The sequence below is a fragment of the Sciurus vulgaris genome (assembly GCF_902686455.1).
Source record: "Sciurus vulgaris genome assembly, chromosome: 15".
NCBI classification, from domain to species: domain Eukaryota; kingdom Metazoa; phylum Chordata; class Mammalia; order Rodentia; family Sciuridae; genus Sciurus; species Sciurus vulgaris.
The window spans coordinates 69,405,061-69,426,826 of NC_136476.1; the positions used below are offsets into that span (position 1 = coordinate 69,405,061).

At 36.8% G+C, this 21,766-nt stretch overlaps 1 protein-coding gene across 5 annotated transcripts in view; it reads left to right on the forward strand.

The window, feature by feature from the left end:
- KIAA1958 overlaps window positions 1-21,566 on the forward strand; it is a 144,145-nt gene extending 122,579 nt beyond the window's left edge. For 2 of the 5 annotated variants that reach the window (XM_079112604.1, XM_079112603.1), the window contains 2 exons: window positions 14,038-14,210; window positions 19,683-21,566. In XM_079112604.1, the coding sequence (XP_078968730.1) occupies window positions 14,038-14,210; window positions 19,683-20,489 (980 nt within the window). In that variant the 3' untranslated portion in view covers window positions 20,490-21,566. Of the gene's footprint in view, window positions 1-738; window positions 4,241-14,037; window positions 14,211-15,009; window positions 15,465-19,682 lie in introns of those variants that run through there. The other 3 variants (XR_013759562.1, XM_079112602.1, XM_079112601.1) reach the window with 3 other exon arrangements.
- Window positions 21,567-21,766: the final 200 nt, after the last annotated feature.

Here is a 21,766-nt window from a genome sequence, read left to right on the forward strand (position 1 = left end):
TCCTAGAGCCCAGTGGTTTTTGATGCTGAAAAGAATAAGAGTATCATGTCCTCTGGGGTGTATGGGCGGGGCACATTCTGCCAGAATTCTGTTCTCTGCTCCTGCTTTCAATTCTTTGAGGTTCACTAGACTGAATTAGCTGCTCCTACCTCTATTAGGTATCCTTCAGGTATGCCGGCTAGAAAGTAAGATTAGAGATGTCTAATCTACGCTTCTGTTACAGAGGAGGATACAGCCCTAGAGAGAAGAGATGAGTGCCCAGGTGCTCATACCTTGTTAGGTAGGGTTAGAGTCAGGACTGGCTCCCAGGCGTCCTCACTTCTTATCTATACATAAATACAAGGATAATAGAGTATTTAGACAGGAAAAATAATCCTACATGGAAGTTAACCTTGAATTAGAAAGGAGTATCTTTTTCTTGTTTTCCAAGTTTTGATTTTTTAAGCCCTCAAATTTTTATTAGGAGTAGATTGAAGCTGTCAGTTTTCAAGTAGGCTATTTTTGAATGTGAAATTTCACTTTTAATTGTATAGTGTTATATCTTTGTTTTAGCAATTTCTCATTATAAAATGTTAGGATAATCTCTACATATAAGTTTCTTTTATTCTATCAAGTATCTCTCAGCCTACCTCGTTTATATTTAATTTTCAGTTATGAAGAGGAACTAAACTACCAATGGTCCTAAAGTATTTGAAATTCCTTTTTTTTTTTTTTTTTTTTTTTTTTTTTTGGTACCAGGGATTGAACCAGGAGCACTCAACCACTGAGCCACATCTCCAGCCCTATTTTGTGTTTTATTTAGAGACGGGGTCTCACTGAATTGTTTAGCGCCTTGCTGTTGCTGAGGCCAGCTCTGAACACTTGATCCTCCTGCCTCAGCCTCCTGAGCTGCTGGGATTGAATTTTAATGATAGATTATGAACTAAAAAGTAAACTTCTGTTTAATTTGTTGTTCATTTGGATATTCAACTACATAGTTGAAGATAATTGGTTTGGAATGCAATCTACAATGTCCTCTTAGTTGATAGGAAGTTTCTAAAAATCATACTTGAAGATTTGGGATATATCCTCAGTCAAAAGGATCACATTTCTGTCAACATAGTTAGGATAGTTCTGAAGTGAATTTATTTAGTGATAGGAAAGGGAAACAATGCTAGCCAATGAAAGAAACCTATAGCAGGAGAAGTAAAGAGGCAAGGTTTTTCTCTGGTCTTGCTTTCTCTTCTAAAAAGTAATTGAAGCAAAACTATAAGAATGTTTATAAATTATATTCACCAAATCATAGTTCGGGAAAAAAGGTCAAATTCTAGGATTTTTCTAAAGGTACAGTGTATTATTTGTCTTTTTACCAAATGTTGAATTTTGCTAGGCTTCTAATGTTTGTCATGGTATTCCACTGGACTTGGCATTTTTACCATTATGCATTCATCTCAATGAGAGCTTTGAAAATACTTAGGCATAATTTATTTGTGGTAAGAAGAATTAGGAAGACATCAGCAATACAAAATTCTAACAGTAATTGTGCATACAATATTTTAGTGATTTTTATTTTCTCTAATTCTTAGATTTTATAAATCAAATACCACTATAATTTCACTAGAGATTAATTTATAATTGATTATTTATACTGGATGAAGTAGCAGGTCCATGTTTAGTATTAATCCACTCAGATTATCTGAACTTTTATATCTACAATCCATTAAACTACAACTTTTTAAATAGCATTTATAACTAAAGAATTTTTGTTTTATAAAGTACTTGTTACAAAAAAAAAAAACTTGCCAAAAACCATTACAACTTCTATGCATTGTGAAATATTCAGTGATGTCACTGTTGAGGTTTTGCATGTTGTTATAGGTGCTTTTCAGATGTGTATTTGTGGTGTTTATGTGGAATTGTTCACCATTGCTGCTATCACATATTGTAGTTTAACTGAAAAACTGTGCTGAAAGGCTGTGCCAGTCAACATTTGTATGTGTGACTTGAGAAAGTATGTACTTTGTTTTTCAATATTTCAAGCCAGCACTTAGTGGCCTCTGTGGAAGGAAATATTGTAGTTGTCAAGTGGTGCCAAACTTGAAAATCTTGTTTCCTGTGTGTCATTCCAGGCTAGGTCAGCTTTTCCTCTATACTTTCCCAGCTTTTTGAAACATTTGCTAAAAGAAAAAGCAACAATTCTGAGCTTTTGAGTACTCTCTTCCCTAGAGTTTTAAATGTTTTTTCTTCTTCAGCCTCTACTTTTTACGTTTTTCTACTTGAGCTCCTTTCAGAAAAATCCAGTAGAATGACATGGAGCAGCATAATTCACCTTGATCGAGACATTTTTAGGCCAAACAGTAAAACAGCAGAAGACTACAAGGTGCCATACATTAATCATCATGAGTTATTGTTCAAATTGCATTTAATAAGGATATTTAGTATCTTACTTATAAGGGACTATTGAAATCTCACAGTTCCCATATGTTAACTTTTACATTCAGTATCTCCATAGGCGTGTTTAATATTTGGTGCCTTGTGACCTCAGGATCTTTTCATGCCCACCTGTCTGGTTGGTGGTTCCTGTTGTTGTCTTGCCTCAACAATTCCAAGCAAAATGGAAGTTGAGAGAGAGATGATCGGACAGATTAACTCTGCTGTATTTTATTAAAATTAAACACTGGGGAACTATCATTTATACTTTTATTTATACTCTGACTGCTTCCTAAGAAGCCTTTTTGCACCAACATGCCAAAACTCCTCCCTTAGTGCAGGGTTTCCTTCTGTCAGTTCAATGGGTTTGTAATTGCAAGAGTCCTTTAATCAAAGATAATCTCCTGAATTATATAGAGGCTTTTTGTGTGACTGTCAGATACATAGCAACAGCAAGTGCTGTATTTGAAAGCAGTGCTGCTGAAATTACTGATTTAATTCTAAGAATATTAAAACTAATTCATCAAGTTCCCCACCACTTCTTTTTTCAGAGGAAAAGAAAGGCAGAGTTTAACTTAGAGCCTTTCCTCCAAAATATGCTTTAAACATTTGCCCCTGAATGAGATGATAAAGCAATAAAAAGAAATCCAGTGGTGTGTTCTGAAGAAGCACTGCCTTTGCCCTTGGGTATCCAGCATCGTACAGAAGTATTTCTAGATTCCTACATCTGGATTTTCAAGCAAAATCTTTGTATCAAAAATTCTTTTTGTATTTTGGACCCCAGAGATTCTGGCATGATTATATCCTGATGATTATCTATTAGATAGGAGCCGGCATATGTGTTTGAATCCTACTCTTGGGTTTATTTCCCACCTCTGGGTCTTTTATATTTTGTATATCTGTCCTGAGACCCTTAATGCCTAGAGTAGTTTTTATTCACATAATACATACACATTTATTAGGTTTCCAATTTATAGACTATTTCTCCTATGACTTTCATCATTTTCACTGTTAAAGTTAGACATAAATTTGCCAGATTAACCCCTTAGCAAGTAAGAGTTTGTACTTTATGTTATAATATGAAAATGAACTATAATTCCGTAGGCCTCAAGTCTGGTGAGCAAATGACTGGATGCCATTTGGATTCAATAGACTCACTATGTGTGGCTTATTTTTCTGTTAAAATGAAGAACTAACTTGGGTTGGTGGAATCACCACTGTATTCAATTTCCCTCTTTCTTATAAGTCATAAGAATGTGTTTAAGTATACATTTACTTTCCCCAGGTTGATAGGTTGTTATTTTTCTATGTATTTTCTGGCCACTTAGCTTTTAACTGACTTTATGTGAAGAAAAGGATGGTGTTAGTTTCACTTAAATCATATTTTTAAACTTATAAAAGCTGCTACAATTATAATTTGTGAAAAGAAGAGAAAGATGAATTGAAATGGAAGGAAATTTCTGTGAATATGTTAAGATGTGTGACCGTGATGCTCTTGGTCAGTTAACCCTCTGCAATTGATACTTGTTAATATAGATGTTTCCTCATTAAGAGTGTATACTATTGGTTTCATTTTTATTTTGTGGCTCTCTGATCTTTTACCCTAAGCTGTTTTCGTCTTTATCAGTTCACTGTTTTTGCTTCATATTTGTCTGTGTACTTGTGCTCTAAATAAAATTCTAGTTTTGTGTCCCTGTAGTCTTTTCCATTGTATGTATAGTGTTTGCTTCTAATGTAGTGTAATTTTCTACTGTTTTCAGTATTTGTTGGTACAGCCTAAAATTTGTGGAAATAAGGAAAGCAATCTAATAAAATCAGCTAAGACGTGTCAGTGATGTCTCTATGGTGAGCGCATGCTTTAGTTATTTTGTTTGTATTTGCATATGATGACAAGTCTTCATTGATTTAATAAATTGTTTTCTGAAAAGCCGGCTGATTTTTGTAGCTATAGTAAACAACTTAAAAAACAAGTTAAACCACATTTTCAGGGAGAAGTATTGTTGACCTGGTCTGTGTGTGGTGGCCCCAGGATGTAGCCAGTCCACACCAAGTATTCCATGTCCTGTGCTGTTATGTCACTGGGGAGGGGGCAGTTCTGCTAGGAGAAGCATTTCTATAGGTGACTGCTCAAGCATCCCCGATGGGTAATAAAATTCTTTTTTTTTTTTTTTTTTTTTTTTTTTAATTTTTACATGTCTTTCTCTAAAATTCTTTAGTAAAGATATGTAGCTGATTTAATCACAGACTTCCTGGAGCCCAAGACCTGAAAATCCTGTTTATGGAGAAGAAAGCTCCGTTACAGTCTGTGAACTCACTGTCCGTCTCTTCTCTCTGTGGAGCTCTGTCGTTCTTCCCTCTAGTAATGCCTTGTCAGGTGCTTTTTAAATAGGTTCACAGTTACACCAAACTAAATGGATATCGGATTCTAGACTACCTATTTCAGGAGAATATTTTTTAATTTTTTTTTTTGTAGTTGTAGATGGATAGAATGCCTTTACTAGTTTATTTTTATGTGGTGCTGAGGATTGAACCCAGTGCTTCCCACAAGCTAGGCAAGTGCTTTGCCACTGAGCTATAACCCCAGCCCAGGAGAATTATTTTTAGATATAGTTCTCCATGTGTTGTTCATTACATTCAGCACATATGACAGTGTTTAGGCAGAATGGGAATGGGTGCTTGGAATAGTTATGATCAAGTTGGTTAGTTTCAGATCCTTGTTGTGTCACTAAAATTGTTTAATAATAAAAACGTGTTAAACACCTGAAATGATAATGTCCTCTCTCATAGGCAACAATTTTGCAGAAATGTAAATATATCTCATGTCTGAGTAATCCACTAATCTTATAGCTTCCCTCGTATTCTCACTGTTGTTACAACCACTGTTCTGACTCCATCGAGTCATTTTGTTTTTAAATTCTATGTGGACCCTTTGAATATACTCTTTGAATATCCCAAATAGAAAGGCTATTTTTGTATAATAATTTATATTGCATTAAAATCACAAAAGTTATGACCTTATATTTTTTCATAGTATTTTAACAAACAAGTAGCCATCCCATCTTTAAATATGTTTGTAAGTTATATGTTAAAATGTGACAAATTATATTTCTGTGATAGGGAAAGGATATTAGAATTTAAGTTGAGTACTATAACCTGCAAATCAGAAATTTTTTTAAAAAACGCTGTATTTTAAATTTATTCATGATCTCTCTCTCTCTTTTTTTTTTTTTTTAAACCAGTACAGAGGATTGATCCCAGAAGTGATCTGTCACTGAGCTTTTTATTTTCGTGAGATGGGGTCTTACTATGTTGCCCAGTTTGGCCTCAAATTTGCAATCCTCCTGCCTCAGCCCAAGTAATTGGCATTAGATATATGTACCACTGTGCCCAGCTCATTATCATCTTTTTAAGAGAATTTCATGTTACTAAAATGGTTAATATGTATAAAATACTTAATGTTGGTGATATGTTATTTTAAAAGATAATTTTTAAAGCCAGGAGCAGTGTTGCATGGCCAAAATCCCAGTGACTAAAAAGGTGGAGCAAGAGGATCTCAAGTTCAAGGCCATCCTGGGAAATGTAAAACTACCCTGTCACAAAATAAAGATCTGGGGGTGTAGCTCAGTAGTAGAAGGTCCCTGGGTTCAGTCTCTAGTACTGGAATGGGAAGGATTGTTTCAAAAACAAACATTAAATTTGGTAGCAGACGTTTTCACAGAATGAACTATTGTTTAATAAATGTAAGTAAAATTAGCATTTACTTTATTAATGCTTTTACAGTGCTTTAAAATGCTAAAAATTTTCACTGAATAATTTGGCATATACTATTAAATATGAAATAGGAAATAAAAATCGGAGGACTCATTATCCATCAATAAGAACTTTTTAACATTTTGGTGTTTTATTTTAGGACTTTCCCACTCGTAAATACACTTAAAAAATTGTGATTAAATTGTATTCATTACTTTGTATGTTTGTAAAAGATTGAATATTGGAAAATGGATTATTATTGCTACATGATTTTTTCTTGTACAGGTGTGCGATAAAATGCTTTTGTTGAATTGGCCTTCTTTCTAGTTTTTTACTTTTATAAATTTACTTCAAAAAAATCCTTGAGCATACATTTTTGTACCCATCTCCGATTAAATTCTTAGGATAAATGTCTAAAAGAAGAATTCCTGGGCCAAATAAGAAGAACATTTTATTTTTCCTCCATATTTCCAAAGTCCTAGTGATTTTTATAATGTGCAAAAATAATATCTTCATAATCACTATAAAACTGACAGTCCCATGGAGCTAATTACTAATGTGATGTGTATTCTTCCAGATTTTCTTCTCTGCAAGTATAAATAGATCAATTGAATTTTATTTTTCTAATAAAAAATGGAATCATGCTGTGCATATTGTCTTAAAATGAATTTTTCTTTTTAATCATTTTCATGTTAGCATATAGAAGGTAGTAGTTTTCGTTATGACATTAATTGCCACCAAAAAGTTGTAAATGTCATATAATATTGGCTGCGAATGCAGTTCTCATATCCTGGACAATATTTAGATAGGGACCTTTTTGTATTTTGCCAATCTGATAAGTGAATTATATCTTGTTTTAATTATAAAGTCTTGACTATTATTAATGTGTTTCATTATTTGTATTTCTTCTGTGAATAATTGCCTGTCAAATCTCAGGCCTGTGTTCTACTGAGTTATCTTTTTCTCATTGATTTGTAGAAGCTTTTCATATGTCCTTTGTCACTGATGTTTTACAAGTATTTTCTCCATCTCTTATTTATTGCCTTTTAAATTTTGTTCATTGTAGGATTTTAAAATTTTTATGTCATCTGATCTGTTCAGTTATATTTTATACTTTCTGGGTTGTGTCATGCTGAGAAATGCTTACTTTCTTTACTCCCAGAATCATGAAAAACATCTTTATGGCAATAGCTTTTTTTTTTAAGTGCCATTTCGAAATGTGTTTTTGTGTGTGGTATGAAATAGGAATCTAAATTTGCTTTTGTTTTTGATTTTCCCACTTAATAGCCAATTATCTTGAGCCATATGTTGAAGAATCCACTCTTTCTCCAGCAATTTGAATCAGAATCTTTATTATAAAACCAATTTGCATATTTATACACTTTTTCTGGACTCTGTAACAGCATTGATTTGTCTGTTTTTTTGACTAGCAACTTTTAAATTTGCAGTCTTATAGTACATGTTTATATCTTTCAGGGCAGTACTTCCCAATTATTTTAAAGTTGCCTTTTTTAATGCATTTACTTTCCTAAATTTAGAATCAAACTGACAACAAAAAAAAGGGATGATTTTAAGATTATAAGTGTATTGAATTAAAGATTAGTTAAAGAAATTAAACATCATTATAATATTGAACCTTCCCATCCAGGTACCTGGTCTAACTTCATTTACCAGGAATGCACCTTTAATTTTAAGAATTTTTAAAAGTTTTCTTGTTGAATTAGAAAAGTACACAACTCATTAGTGTATAACTTGATTTTTTTTGGAGAGGTTCTGGAGACTGAATTCAGGGCTCACGCACACTCGGCCAGCACTCTGCTAGCACTCTGCTAGCACTCTGCTACTGAAGTATATGCCTGGCCCTTTACTTCTTCAATTTTATTTTGAGTCAGGGTCTTATAGGTTGTCCAGACTAGCTTCAAACCTGTGACCTTCCACCTCCCTCCTAGGTTGCTGGGATTAAGGCATGTACCACTGTACCTGGCACCTTGATTAATTTTTATGAAGTGAACATATTCCTGCGACACTACTCTGAGGAAGACACAGAACGGTACCAGAATGCCAGAAGCTTCCCTCTAATGTTCTCAACTGTTGTTAGCTCTCTGAGGCAACCACTCTTCTGACTCCACCATTGAGTCATTTTTATGTTTTTGAATTCTCTATGGACCCTCTCAGTACGCTCTTTGGTATCTAGCTTCTTTTGCTTAATATTATGTGTATGGGATTCTTCTGTTTTTCATAGAGTTCATTCTCGTAGGTTTCCTCCGCCCCCCCCATCATTGTCACTACTGTATAAAAACATCGTGTGACTATTTTACAGTTTCATGTGCAATTTATTATTTATAGACATAGAATAATTTCCACTTTGAGGCTATTTATTATTATGGTTTTATGAATACTCATACACACATGCCTTGTGGTACACATGCATATGTACACACTTGGGTACATCTGCAGGTATATAATTGGGAATAAGATTACTGGGTCATAGAATAGGCATATGTTTAACTTGATAGTGCCGATTAATTTCCAAAGTGGTTGCACATGGTTGTAGAAATTTATTCATACCAGTAAGAGTGCTGCTCACCAACACTTGATAAGCATGCCGTATTCTTTTTTAGTTTTAATTTATATTAGTTAATTTTTGACATTTTGCTGAGTATATTTTAATATCTGTTTCCTACAATATCAGTGTTTCTTAGTTTATATGGGGCTCATTTTTTTGGGGGGGGGGGGGTGCTGGGGATCGAACCCAGGGCCTTGTGCTTGCAAGGCAAGCACTCTATCAACTGAGCTATCTCCCCAGCCCCGGGCTCATTTTTAATGGGAGTACTTTCTGATTTTTCAGATAAATTCACTGCAAATGTCTTTTCCCACCACATGACACCTCTTGATGAAGTGTTTTGATAAGTGTGTGCTTTTAGTTTTTAAGGAGTCAAATATTCTTTCACTTTTGGGATAGGATTTTGATGTCCTGTTCAAAAGCATTTGGCTACGCCAAGGTCATAAAGGTAGTCTTTTATGATTTTTTTGTTTATGATTCTTTGTTGTTTTACCATTCACATTTAGTTCACGATCCATTTGAGATCGTTGTTTATGGCATGAGGTAGAGATTCAGTTTTCTCATGTTGTTTTGAAGACGTGTCTGTGTGTATGAACTGATTTGGCCTATAATGTTCTTTTATTTTGTTGTTCTTGTATTTTATAGAAAATTATGCTATCTTATAAAAGAAGTTGACTAGTATTTCCTCTTTTCACAAGCAGAGAGTTGGAAGTTTGACATTGTAATTTTTCCTTAAATGTTAGAAGAATTTACTGGTGAAATTATTTGAACCCAAAGTTTGCTTGTGGATATTTTATTATGGATTCAATTTATTTAATGAATGGAGGTCTGTTCAAAGTTCATGTCTCTTGTTCTGTTTTGCTAATTTTAGGCTTTTCTGGGTAATTATCCCTTTTATTCAGATTTTCAAAATTTGTTGGTATCAAATTATTCATAATACATTTTTACTATCTATAGGATCTGTAGTGGTAATCCCCTTTTCATTTCTGGTATAATAATTTATTCTCTTCATTCCTTTTATCTTGCTAATTTTTATTTTTTTTAGTCTGGAGCTGGGAGTGTAGCTGAGTAAGACGGCCTGGGTTTAATCCCTAGTACTGGGGGAATAATTGTGTTAGTCTTTTCAGATTCTTCTCTTAGAATTACTTTTTTCTTTCATTTTGACATGGGCTCACTCTGTTGCCCAGGCTGGTCTTATGAGCTCAAGTTATCCTCACCTCCAGCTTCTGTGCCCACTGCCACCAGAAGCATTGCTTTTTTATTGCAAATTTATTTCAGTAATTTCTTTCTGTGGTTAATAGTCCACCTTTCTTCTCAAATCTGTGCATTTACTGCTACCAGTTGTGACATACTATATTGTCATTACTGTTTGGCTTGAAATATTTTCTAATCCTTTCTGGTTCTTTGACCAGAAAAAGATATTATTTATTATTATATATATACTGTGTTTGTATATTTATAGGTAATATTATGTGAGCACATTTTAGATTTCTGGTATCTTTGTTGTTTTCCTACTTCTCCTCTTACAGCAATGGCTGTTCTATTTTTAAGGATGGATTATAACTCACAAATCTAATGACATATTTGTGATGTGGTTTAAATTTTTCTTTTTTTTCTGAATTAACTCTATTTTCAGCAGGGCAAGTAGGGAATGTGAGATTAATTGTTCTGCTTATATAGATTGATGACTTCCATACTGTCGATTTCCCCCCAATTGCCAAGTGATGTTTCTTTGTCCATTCACACTTTTAAAATTCAAGTCTGGATTGTCATTGGTCGCTGATAAGAATTTCCTTAAGTATCGCAAAGGTCCCCATTTGGGCAGAGCTCACTTCTGCAGGGAATAGACAAGCACAGTACTCTTGCAAGTGACTTCACCCAGCCGTAACAAGTGGCCGAAGAAGTGCCCAGAGGTAGACTGCCCTTCAGGGTGGACACACTGGAAACAAGCTGGGGAACTGGGAGCTCTCGACTGTAGATGCAGGGAAGGTGTTACCCGAAAGCTGGTGTGCGCTCAGGGACTTCTTTGCTTTTCTTAGCCAATTTTCTTTTCCCATTTTGTGTCCACTGGGACTTCTCAGAGTTACCTGAGGCAAGTCCCCTTTTCTTCTCTGACCCTGAGGGTAGCCTTCCATGGCAGATTCCGTCACTTTACGTGACCATGCTTGCCAACACCTGTGCTCTGGTAAGTGATGTATAGAGAATAGGATAACTGTTCACATTTGGCAGTCCTTACACTACCATGGCCCACTGTCCACTTTCACTCCCTTGCCTGGCTCTCCCTAACTTGGCGCTGAGAGTTTGTCCTGTCCTCTAAAGAACACTCAAAATCTCTCTTTAGTGGTCCCCATTTTTTTCCTGAATTCATTTGTAAGATCTTACTTTTGTCCGTTTCTCCAGTCAACGTAAGCCTCCTAAAAATTTCCTCAGCTGCATAACACTACCATTTCTGTCTCTAAGATTTGAAAAGCAGTTTAAGAAATATAATTTAACTTTTAAATACATCATGAAGGACTGTATTCAGTGACTATATTCAGTCATTTTCATACAATTTTTCTCTTTAAGTATTACAAGTGTTCCTTATCTGTTTCTTGATGGATAGAATTTTGGTTTCCATTTTCAGTGTACAGTCTCTGTCTTGTGATAAAATGAAAAAATTTAATTGCTTAAGGTTATAATTAATCATCCTATCTGCTTGAAAATTATAGTGGTAATCAAATCACTTAGGACCAGGCCCAGTGGCAGACACTTAAAATTGTAGCTACTCAGGAGGCCAAACAGGAGGATCACAAGTTTGAGGTCAGCCTAGGCATAGATACCATTTCAAAAAACAATAGTAATAATAATAAAAAGGGCTGACAACATAGCTCAGGGATAGGGCACTTGCCTAGCATGCAAAAAGCCCTGGGTTCAATTCTGAGTTATAAATATATTTATTCATCACTTGTTCTTGGTGAAAGCTAACCCAAGTAGATGTAAGTGACCAGGATATTTTTTCATACTACAGAATTGTATTCTTTCAACAATTTTATCCCAGGAGGACCTGATTTGTTTGTTGTAATGACCAGAGCATAGAAGCAGAGCCAGGTCTGCATCCTGGCCCTGCCACTTTCGAACTCTTAGACTTCAGCAGCCCAGTGCTTGACACAGAGAGGTACCTTGGTAAATACTGGACGAGCAAATATATAAAGTTACCTAAATGAACAGGGCTTGGTTTCCTTATCTGTAAAATAGGCATAAAAACATGCTCACCTACAGATTATAGATGATTTATGTAAAACCTCTTGGCATATTGTAGGCATTCAATTAGTGCTAGGTATGATAAAAAATGAATTGTGTACAGAATCCTTGTATTAATATCAAGCAAGTTCTACAAATAAATAGGAGTTTGCTGGGTTCAGGGGGGCTGTGAGAGAAATTACCTGTGCAGCCCAGTTACTTCAGATAGCATTTTATTTTGTTTTGTTTTTTCAGTTACTGGAGATCAAACTCAAGGGCACTCTACCACTGAACTGCATCCCCAGCCCTTTTTATGTTTTATTTTTGAGACAAGATGTCACCAAGTTGCCTGGGCTGGCCTTGAACTTGGTGACCCTCCTGCCTCAGCCTCCCACATAGCTGGGATTACAGGCATGTGCCAGCAGACCTGCTCATTCATTCCCCTCTTGATAGAAGCTCTTGTAAAGCAGGTTGCTCCACAGTCGTGGGCAGGATCAGGACTTCAGGGTGCAGGCACAGTCTTACAGGAGTATACAGTCTAGTGCGAGAGCTGTCCTGACACAACTGAAGCACACTCCTAAGGATAAGGCAAATGTGAGGCACGTTCTGAAGGGGAGAATGCAGGAGCTGGCTTAGTGTGGAAAGGTTATGTAGACGTGCCGTGTCCTGGCTCAGCAGGAGCCTTGTGGTTTGATAGAGAGATGCTCCTCTGCAAGCAGTGAAAGGTGAGGTGGGTTAGGTGAGATAAAACCCATTTTCAGGCCACCTTGGAAATTGCATTAATTTTTAAAAAATTTTTTTTAGTTGTCAGTGAATCTTTATTTTATTTACATGTGGTGCTGAGGATGGAACCCAGTGCCTCACACATAGCACTCTACCACTGAGCCCCAGCCCCAGCCCTAGCCCTTGCATTAACTTTTCATTTTGCTTTTTTCCAGAGACCTAGCTAATTAGTGCCTTGAATGAATATGCTAACATTCCAGGGAGGGTCGGATAAGGTACAGGTTGACAATATTTATACTTTAAGGTGGTCTCCTTTGGCCTTTTTTTCTACCAAAAAATGAGAATTTGGGGCTGGGGTTGTAGCTCAGGGGTAGAGCACTTGCCTAGCAAGTGTGAGGCACTGGATTCGATCCTCAGCACCACATATAAATAGGTAAAATAAAGGTCCATTGACAACTAAAAAAAAATTTTTTTAAATGGGAATTTGCACAAGTTAATCCAGATTTTATCAGACCACAGAATATAAAGAAAGACCAGCTAATAGTAGTTATGGACTTAGCTTTCTTTTTGGTGATTTCAAATATGTTTTCTCTCCTCTGAGAAAAGGGGAGCCTCTTGGCAGTTTTTCTCCTCTTTTCCCTAAGGCTTCTCTCCTTAGGAAGGAGACCTCTGTTCTGATTAGAAGCTTGTTGGTGGGTTATGGAATTAGTGCTTAAATCTCTCTCTCTTTATTTCTAAAAAGTATTGAAGAAATACCCCTTTTAATCCAGGACTGCCCATGAGAGCACACAAGTCACCGAGACTGTATCACAAAGAAATGATTTCCCTCTGCTGAGGATGTGTGATCTTGGTTCTGCCTTTCCGCCTGTCAGTCCTCCTTCCTTCCTTCTCTCTCTTTCCATCCTTCTTCCCACCCTCTTTCTTGCTATTGTGAGTAGACAAGCAGTTTTGTTTCCAGTGGCAAGTGAGCACGCACACTCTGTCCGGTCGAGCCTCCGTTGTCTTCCTCTGGTTGCTGGAATGCCTGTACCAGTGGTCAGTTAGCATAGATGGTAAAGTGATTGGGATTAAATGCAAGGCAACTGCATCGATTCCATTGTCCCCTGCTTTATTTAGTCTAATCTTTGTACACTTGATAGAAATTTCACTTTTTATTGTTTTGTTTTGTTTTTTTGCGGTGCTGGGGATTGAACCCAGGGCCTTGTGCATGCAAGGCAAGCACTCTACCAACTGAGCTATATTCCCAGCCCCGAAATTTCACTTTTTAAAATATCATTTAGGAGTTCTCTGTTATTTAATACAATCCCAAGATGTAATTCTTTAAAGAAGGGAATGGCAAATTATTTTAATGCTTTTATTGTTTTTGTTTCTAGCTTATTCTACTAAGCTCAACAAATTTCCTGTATTTAATATTAATGATGACTTGAATGATCTGTGTACCAGTGCAGTAAGCCCAAATACTACCAAAGCCACGCGATATGCCCTGAATGTGTGGCGATATTGGTGCATGACCAACGGGCTCAAAGATCATACAGACATCACCAAGGTAAGGGACTCTCGATTACTACTTCTTTCAGCCAACTTCACTGAGCTTCCAAGTGTTAGGCACTGTACTAAGCACTGTGGCAAACAGAGAACAGTTGCTTTCTGAATGGGGAAATTCTGAAAGAATATAAAATAAAATATCCGCAATACACAGCAGGACTTAGTACATGTTTTATAATTTACAGATAAGAAATGCCTCAAAACTGAAGATGGATAAGTTAATTTCAGCTTGGTGAGACTAGAGAGAGAATTGATATTTAAGCCATATTTTGAGGAAGAGGTGGATTTCAGTAGGATTAAACGAGGGATGGGAGTTTTGTAGGTTGAATGGTGTGAGGAAGAGTAAAATTGGACAGAATCACTTTCCTACAGCAGAGACTTCATATATGGGTAAGTAGACTATAAACCTCCTGTTTTAACAACTAGAAAACTAGATACAATACATGAAATAATTCTTTTCAAACAGAATAGACATCACAGGATGTGATCCTAAAACAGAGGAAGCAATTCAAAGAATAGCCATTATCTCTGAGGCATTAGAGTTTCAGGAAGCTGAGGACAGGAGTACACTAGCAAGAAATGTCAACTCACTGAAAAAAATGATAAAATCTAGAATTTAACAGTGTGAATTTCATAATTTCTAGCAGATTTTACATAAACAAAGGAACATCTGACCTATTTCCAGGAAAAAAAGTCAACTAAGTCTTTAACATCTAGCCAATTATAAGGGCCAGATTTGTCTTCATGCTTTGAACAACAAAAAACTAACAAAAAATAAATAAATAATGATGTTTTTCAAGGCACTGTATAGCACTTGTTCGGCAGGCACAGAATGACAGTGACTCTGAGAGACAGGAAACAAACAAGGTGATTCCTATGAGTGCCCCAGTTTCTGACTTCAGAGAGTTAACAAGTCTGTGGTGCATGGAGGGAGAATTCAAACAGAGCCCAACAGACTCACTGATTTGAAAAAATGGAGCTAAGAGTCCTGGAAGACCAAGGTGGCTAGAGTTGTCATGACAGAACTCAAAAGTAGAGGGGTGAACAGAGAAAATCCAAGAGATTTAAAGATGATCCCATCAAATATTTAGCTGAATACTGTTGGCATATGCATGTAAGGAGAACACTTGATACTGGCAAAGAACTACCTGAAAGGATGAGAGGAAACAGTACCTGGAACTCATACAGAATTGGAAGCAGTATGTTCCCCAGCCAGACTGAAAAAAGCCTCAGGATGCATGGAGTAGAATACTCGGTAGGTGTGGGGATACTCAGTAACGTACATTTGTGCGTGTGATATGAGGTAGGGATCCAACTGAAGTCTTCTGCAGGGAATACCCCAATATCCCAGCACTATTCGTTGAAATGATTGTTACTTCTCCATTGAGTTGTTTTGCCCCCTCCCCTTGTTGAAGTCAATTAGCTGTACATGTGAGGGCTTATTCCTGGATTCTTAACTGTATGTGTGATGTCAGCAGCACACAGTCTTAGTTTTTATAGCTTTGTGTATTAAGTTTTGAAATTAGGAGGGGTGAATTCTCCACCTTTGTTCTTTTTTAATATCATTTTGGCTATTCTCAGTCACTTATATTTTCATATGAATTTTAGAATCAGCTTTTATTTATGCAACAAAGGCAGCTGGGATTTTCATAGAGATTATGTTATATCTGTAGATAATGTATTGGATTATTGCCATTTTAACAGTATTAAATCTTCTAATCCGTGAACACAAGTCATCTTTATTTTTTTATTTTTGTTTGAAACAGTGAAAAAAAAATAAGATTTTCTGCTCAGTACCACATATTTAGGAACTGATCCTCTTCAGCAGACCACATGGTTATTGCAGAAGCCATCACATTAAATATAGTGGAATACCTTTCCATAAGGTGTTCGGTTTAAGAGTGGGTAGAGTACAATCCTTTCAGATCTTTTTTTGTACTGAAAGTAAAAGCTGGTCTCTTTCTAAAACCTGAAGCTTTAAGATACAAGCCTTGAGGAATGTTAATTGGCTATATTTATAACTACATGAAGAAAGCCAGGAAAGCAGAGCTGAGAGAGAGTCCTGATAGACTTGAGTTCACTTTAATACTGATATCCCTTTTAGTCTAGGCTTGTTAAAGTTTGATATTTCTCTTGCACCAAAGGAGTCCCAATTAATATAAAGAGACGTTATCATCTGCAAGTAGGGAGTTCCAAATGACAATATAAACATCTGAATTTGAGTAAAATGGTCATTAGGAAAGTATTTTTAACTGATTCTTGCTAGTATATAAGAAAGCTATTCTCTTATTTTGTATCCAGCTGCCCTACTCTTTCTGCTAGCTGTTCAACTGAATCTGAGTTTCCTAGACTAACAGGTTATCAGAAAATAATTATATTTTATATTTTTTCTTTCCTGTATACTACGTATGTGTGCATGTGTGTGTTTGTGTGGGTGTGAGAGAGGTGGGGGGCGGGGGTAGAGGGATAGGTAGGTAGGTAGACATATATTTATTTTTCTTGTCTAGTTACCTGGAACCTCCAGGAATGTTTAAGAACAATGATACTCATTGTGCTTATCCTACCTCTGATTTCTTTTCCTTCTTTCTTTCTTTTTTTTTGTACTGGGGCACTCAACTACTGAGCTACGTCCCCAGCCTTTGAATTTGCAGTTCTCCTGCCTCACCTTCCTGAGTCGCTGGCATTACAGGCATGCACTATCACACCCAGCTCATCCTGCCTCTTTCTGAGAAAGATTTTAATGTTTTCATTGTGGGTATGATTTTTATAGTTCTTGTCCGTAAAATACTCTTTATTATAGTAAGAGGGTTTTTTTCCCCTTCCAATCTCAATTTAATTTGAATTTTAAAAAATATGAAATGAATATCACATTTGTTCAATTAAATTTTTAATATCAAGTTCATATTACCTTTCTTCTAAATGTATGAATGTCAATTCTATTAAAATATTTTAAGATTAAATCATCCTTGCACTTCAGTCATCCCCACCTGTTTTGATGAGTATTTCCATGCTGTAGTCTTGACTGTGACCCAATAATACAGGCAGTCCTTGTTACGTTACTTGAACTGGTACATATCAGAGCCACTCCTCACTTGTATGATACCAGTCTATACACATTTTACTTAACATATTAATATACAAAATGAAAGTTGCCAGTATTTTACTTAGGAAATATTACATCTATATGCATATGCTTTGATTTTGTTTTTTGTATACCATAGATCAGATTTGAGTTAGAAACAAAATGAAGAACATATCTTTTTCCTGTGCCCCAAAACTTTTTAAATTCAAAGGACTTGGGAATATAACTCAGTTGTAGAGTTCATAGCAAGCACATGCAAGATCCTGGGTTCAATTTCCAGCAACACCAAAAGGACAATAAAAATTTAAATAAAGACAAAAGCTGAATCTACTCCATAAAGTCATCTCTTTAGGAATAGCATACGTTTTTGAAAATCATTTCATTCCCTTCTCTTATTTGGAGCTACTTATATCTTCTACCTCTGATTGAATCATGTGAATTTTGTAATTCATATTTTGCTAGAAAATTGTTGATTATATAGATTTTCAAATTAATAAACATGAAGTATGTGATATTCTTTCATATTCTTTACTTCATTCCATAGTTTTCCTCTTTCCTAATACTGCTTAAATGTATACTTCCTTTTTGCTTCCCCCCCGCCAGAAGTTTTTTTTATTGTTCTTTATAGATAAAGATGACAGTAAATGAATTTGACATATTATACATACACGCAGTATGACTTCCCATTCTTGTGCTTGTACACGATGTGGAGTTTCTCTGGTCGTATTCATGTGTGGACACAGGAAAGTGATGTCCGATTGATTCTACTGTCTTTCCTATTCCCATGCCCCCTCCCTTTCTTTCATTCCCTTTGCCTAATTCAATGAGCTTCTTTCTTCCTTCCCCAGCTTATTGTGTGTTAGCATCCGCATATCAGAGAAAACATTGAGCCTTTTGTTTTTCTGCTAGAAGTTTGTCAACTTTATAAAAGTATTTTTTTTCAGCTAGGCACAGTGGCGCATGCCTGTAATCCCAGCCTTTTGGGAGGCTGAGGCAGGAGTTTCCCAAGTTCAAAGCCAGCCTCAGCAACTTAGTGAGGTCCTAAGCAACTCAGTAAGACCCTGTCTCTAAATAAAATACAAAATAGGACTAGGGAAGTGTCTCAGTGATTGGTTGCCCCTGAATTCAATCCTTGGCACCAAAAAAAAAAAAAAAAAAATTTCTCAAAGATGACATATTTACATATTTTCTTTAAACCTATTGTGATTTTTATCTTCCCTACTTCATTAATTTATATCTTCATTTGTATTGTCTTACTCTACTATTTTTAATTTGCTTTACATTTTATAGGTCTTTGGACTGAATAATCAATTTGCTTATTGAGAATAAAGTTTTCTAAGAAAATATTCAAGATCATGATGTTATTGGAGTATATTTAATAATATCATAGATTTTGATGTGTAATGTTTTTAGTTGGGTTAAGTTTTAATCTATAATCCACCTATTATTTTCTCTTTGACCCAGACATAAGGGCTATTAGAAAAATAAATGTTAACTCTACAGTTTCACTCAAATAAAAATTTTTTATTTGGACCTTTTTTGTCACAAGGAATGTATGTTTCAGTATGACCTGATGATAAGCAAGGTTTCTTTTTCTCTTTATAGTTCCATCTTGAAAATAAAGCTTTCTTGCTAGCCACGCTTTCTTGTATCCCTGTAATACTCAAATAAGGAAGCCTCTCTGTCTATATAGCCATTACGTTTTTCATATCTTTTTAACAGTATTGGTATTGAGACCCTGTAGAGTATTAAGCCAGAGATATTTCAGATCCTGTTCAAATAGATCAAGGAACATTAACTTGTGATGCAAAATGGCCATGTCTGTTGTCCTCCCAACAGCACTGTATTAATAACAGCAGAACCAAGGAACTTGGTGCTGGAGTGATTTGGAGCTTGAGTTTGGTTCAGGAATCCCTCAGAGAAAATTGCTAAGTTTTATTAAAGGGGAAGGAAGAAAATGATTTGTAGAAAAAAGAAGAGAGGACCTTTTAGGAATAGAAAAAATTTCTAAAGGCCAGTAATAACCATAATTTCTATGCATGTATTTGCAGATACAGGTGTATGTGCGTATGTTTGTGACCATTTACAAACCTTTCCATGGTCCACTACTTCAAGCATCACTGCAGTCCTTTGGGAAGTCTCCATTATTTTGCCCTATTTTGCACATGGAGACACTGAGGTTCAAAGAGATTAGAGGGAGCCAGATATGGAACCTAGTTCTTCTAACTTGAAATTCACTGTTCTTCCTACCATGTCATGCTTAGGGGCCAACCTCCTAGTGGGCACAGTGTGTCCTGTCCTGGTACAGCTCCCTCTGAGGATTAGAAGGGAGGAAGGGCGTGGCTGTTGGGATGTCCTCGGTGAGTAACCTCAGTGTTTGTCTCATTTGAGATCCCTGCAGTGAAGCTGAACGAGCTTCTGGAGAACTTCTACGTCACTGTCAAGAAGAGTGACGGCTCAGACTTCCTGGCCACCTCGCTCCATGCCATTCGCCGGGGCCTGGACCGCATCCTGAAGAATGCAGGTGTGGGCTTTTCCATCACCAGCAGCACCTTCAGCTCTTCCACCAAGAAGCTCAAGGAGAAGCTGTGGGTGCTGAGTAAAGCGGGGATGTCGGGCGCCCGCTCTCGCAATATCGTCTACTTCTCCCTTTCTGATGAGGAAGAGATGTGGCAGGCAGGGTGTCTGGGGGATGACAGCCCTATTACTCTCCTGTCCACTGTGGTCAAGTACAACAGCCAGTACCTGAACATGCGGACGCTGCAGGAGCATGCAGATCTGATGTACGGCGACATTGAGCTGCTCAAAGACCCACAAAACCAGCCCTACTTTGCCCGGACAGACAGCGTCAAGCGGGAGAGTCGGAGTGGTTCCACTAGAGTGTGTCATGGGAAGATCTACCATGAGCACTCCAGGGGGCACAAGCAGTGCCCTTACTGCCTCCTCTACAAGTACATGTACATCCACCGGCCGCCCACCCAGATGGAGGCCAAGTCTCCCTTCTACCTTACCGCCAGGAAGGAAGCCACAGACATGGGCAGTGTGTGGTATGAGGAGCAGAGGATGGGACTGCGGTCTCTTCGAGGAATCGTCCCAAACTTAGCCAAGAAGGTCAAGCTGGAAAACTGTGAGAACTTTACCTTCGTCTCATTTACTCAGGTCTCCAGGAAACTCGGCTCCCACAGCTGCTGCCAGTGAGCCTGGGTCCTGGCCACGACCCTGCTCCCCCTTTTAGGTGAGAGCTCCCCAGGTGGCCACGGCAGAGTCAGCAGCACCCCAGAGCTCTGAAGAGGCAGCTGCTGACCCTGTGTAACTCCATGCTTCTGCTGGTCTCCGTCAGTATGGCCTGCTATTTTCTGACCTGGAGTTTGTTTTTTAAATGAAAGTAGATAAATCTGAATAATTTGGATGTGTTATCCAAATGTGGGTTACCTTTGTTAAATTGTAAAACCTAACAGTGTATAACTGCTACATACGAGAGTGAGGAAATTCATATTATCTAGTGCCTTTTTAGCACAGGTTTTCTGGAAAAAAGAGAAAAAGGAAAAAAAGGATACTGTTTAAGTAGTCATTTTAAAAAATCCCAGTAGCTCAGTAGCTTTAGATCGTTAGGAAGACTATACACTTTGTGGAATTACATTCATAATAAAGAACTAGAAAGAGAAACAGACACATTAGAGAAAAATCGCACCTGACACCCCTTTATATTTTGTTAAACGGGTGGAGTAGGCAGCCTCGCTGGAGACAACTCTGGAGTGCTGCCAGGGAGGCGGGGCTGCTCCGTGCAGTGGAAAGATCCATCTCTGCTGTCAGTGTAGACAATTATGAAAAGAAGATTAATGCACCAGAAGTGTGTTTGGGAGACCAAGGTTTCCAGTGAACTAGATGGTTCATACCTTGAGGGAATTTCCAGTAGTGAAAGAAATTGACTTAGAAAAGCCACCTGTGATCAAAATGTGAAAACCTCCTGAAGCAGAAGTGCCTACATCTTAGTTCTCAGAACCACATTAGAGTGTTTTCTGTGTGAACATATTTAATGTTTTTTAAATCCCTTTTTCATATCTACAGTTCTGTCAGCATATAGTACTGGATTTGTAAACAACTAATGGTAACATTCAGGCCCACCTAGGAAAATCTAACAGAACAAGCTGCAAAGGAATAGATCCCCAAATGTGTTACTAAAGAGCTTTCAGATATTTTTTTTATCCAAGTATGACTTTTTCAGCCACAATAGATGTCATCATTTTAGGTTGGCACCAATGCTTGGGACACTATAAACTATTCTGAATGCAATTAGGAGTGAAAAAGGAGCCCAAAGAGTGCTAATTGATAGTAATATTAAGTTCTAGGTATCTTTATTTTGTATTCAAGTAAAGACTGCTATAACTTTATACCATTATGTTCCTGTGTATGCTTTCTAATTCCGAATTAAAATTGCAATGCAAATTCATTTTGTAGGAGTCTTAAAATCCTAT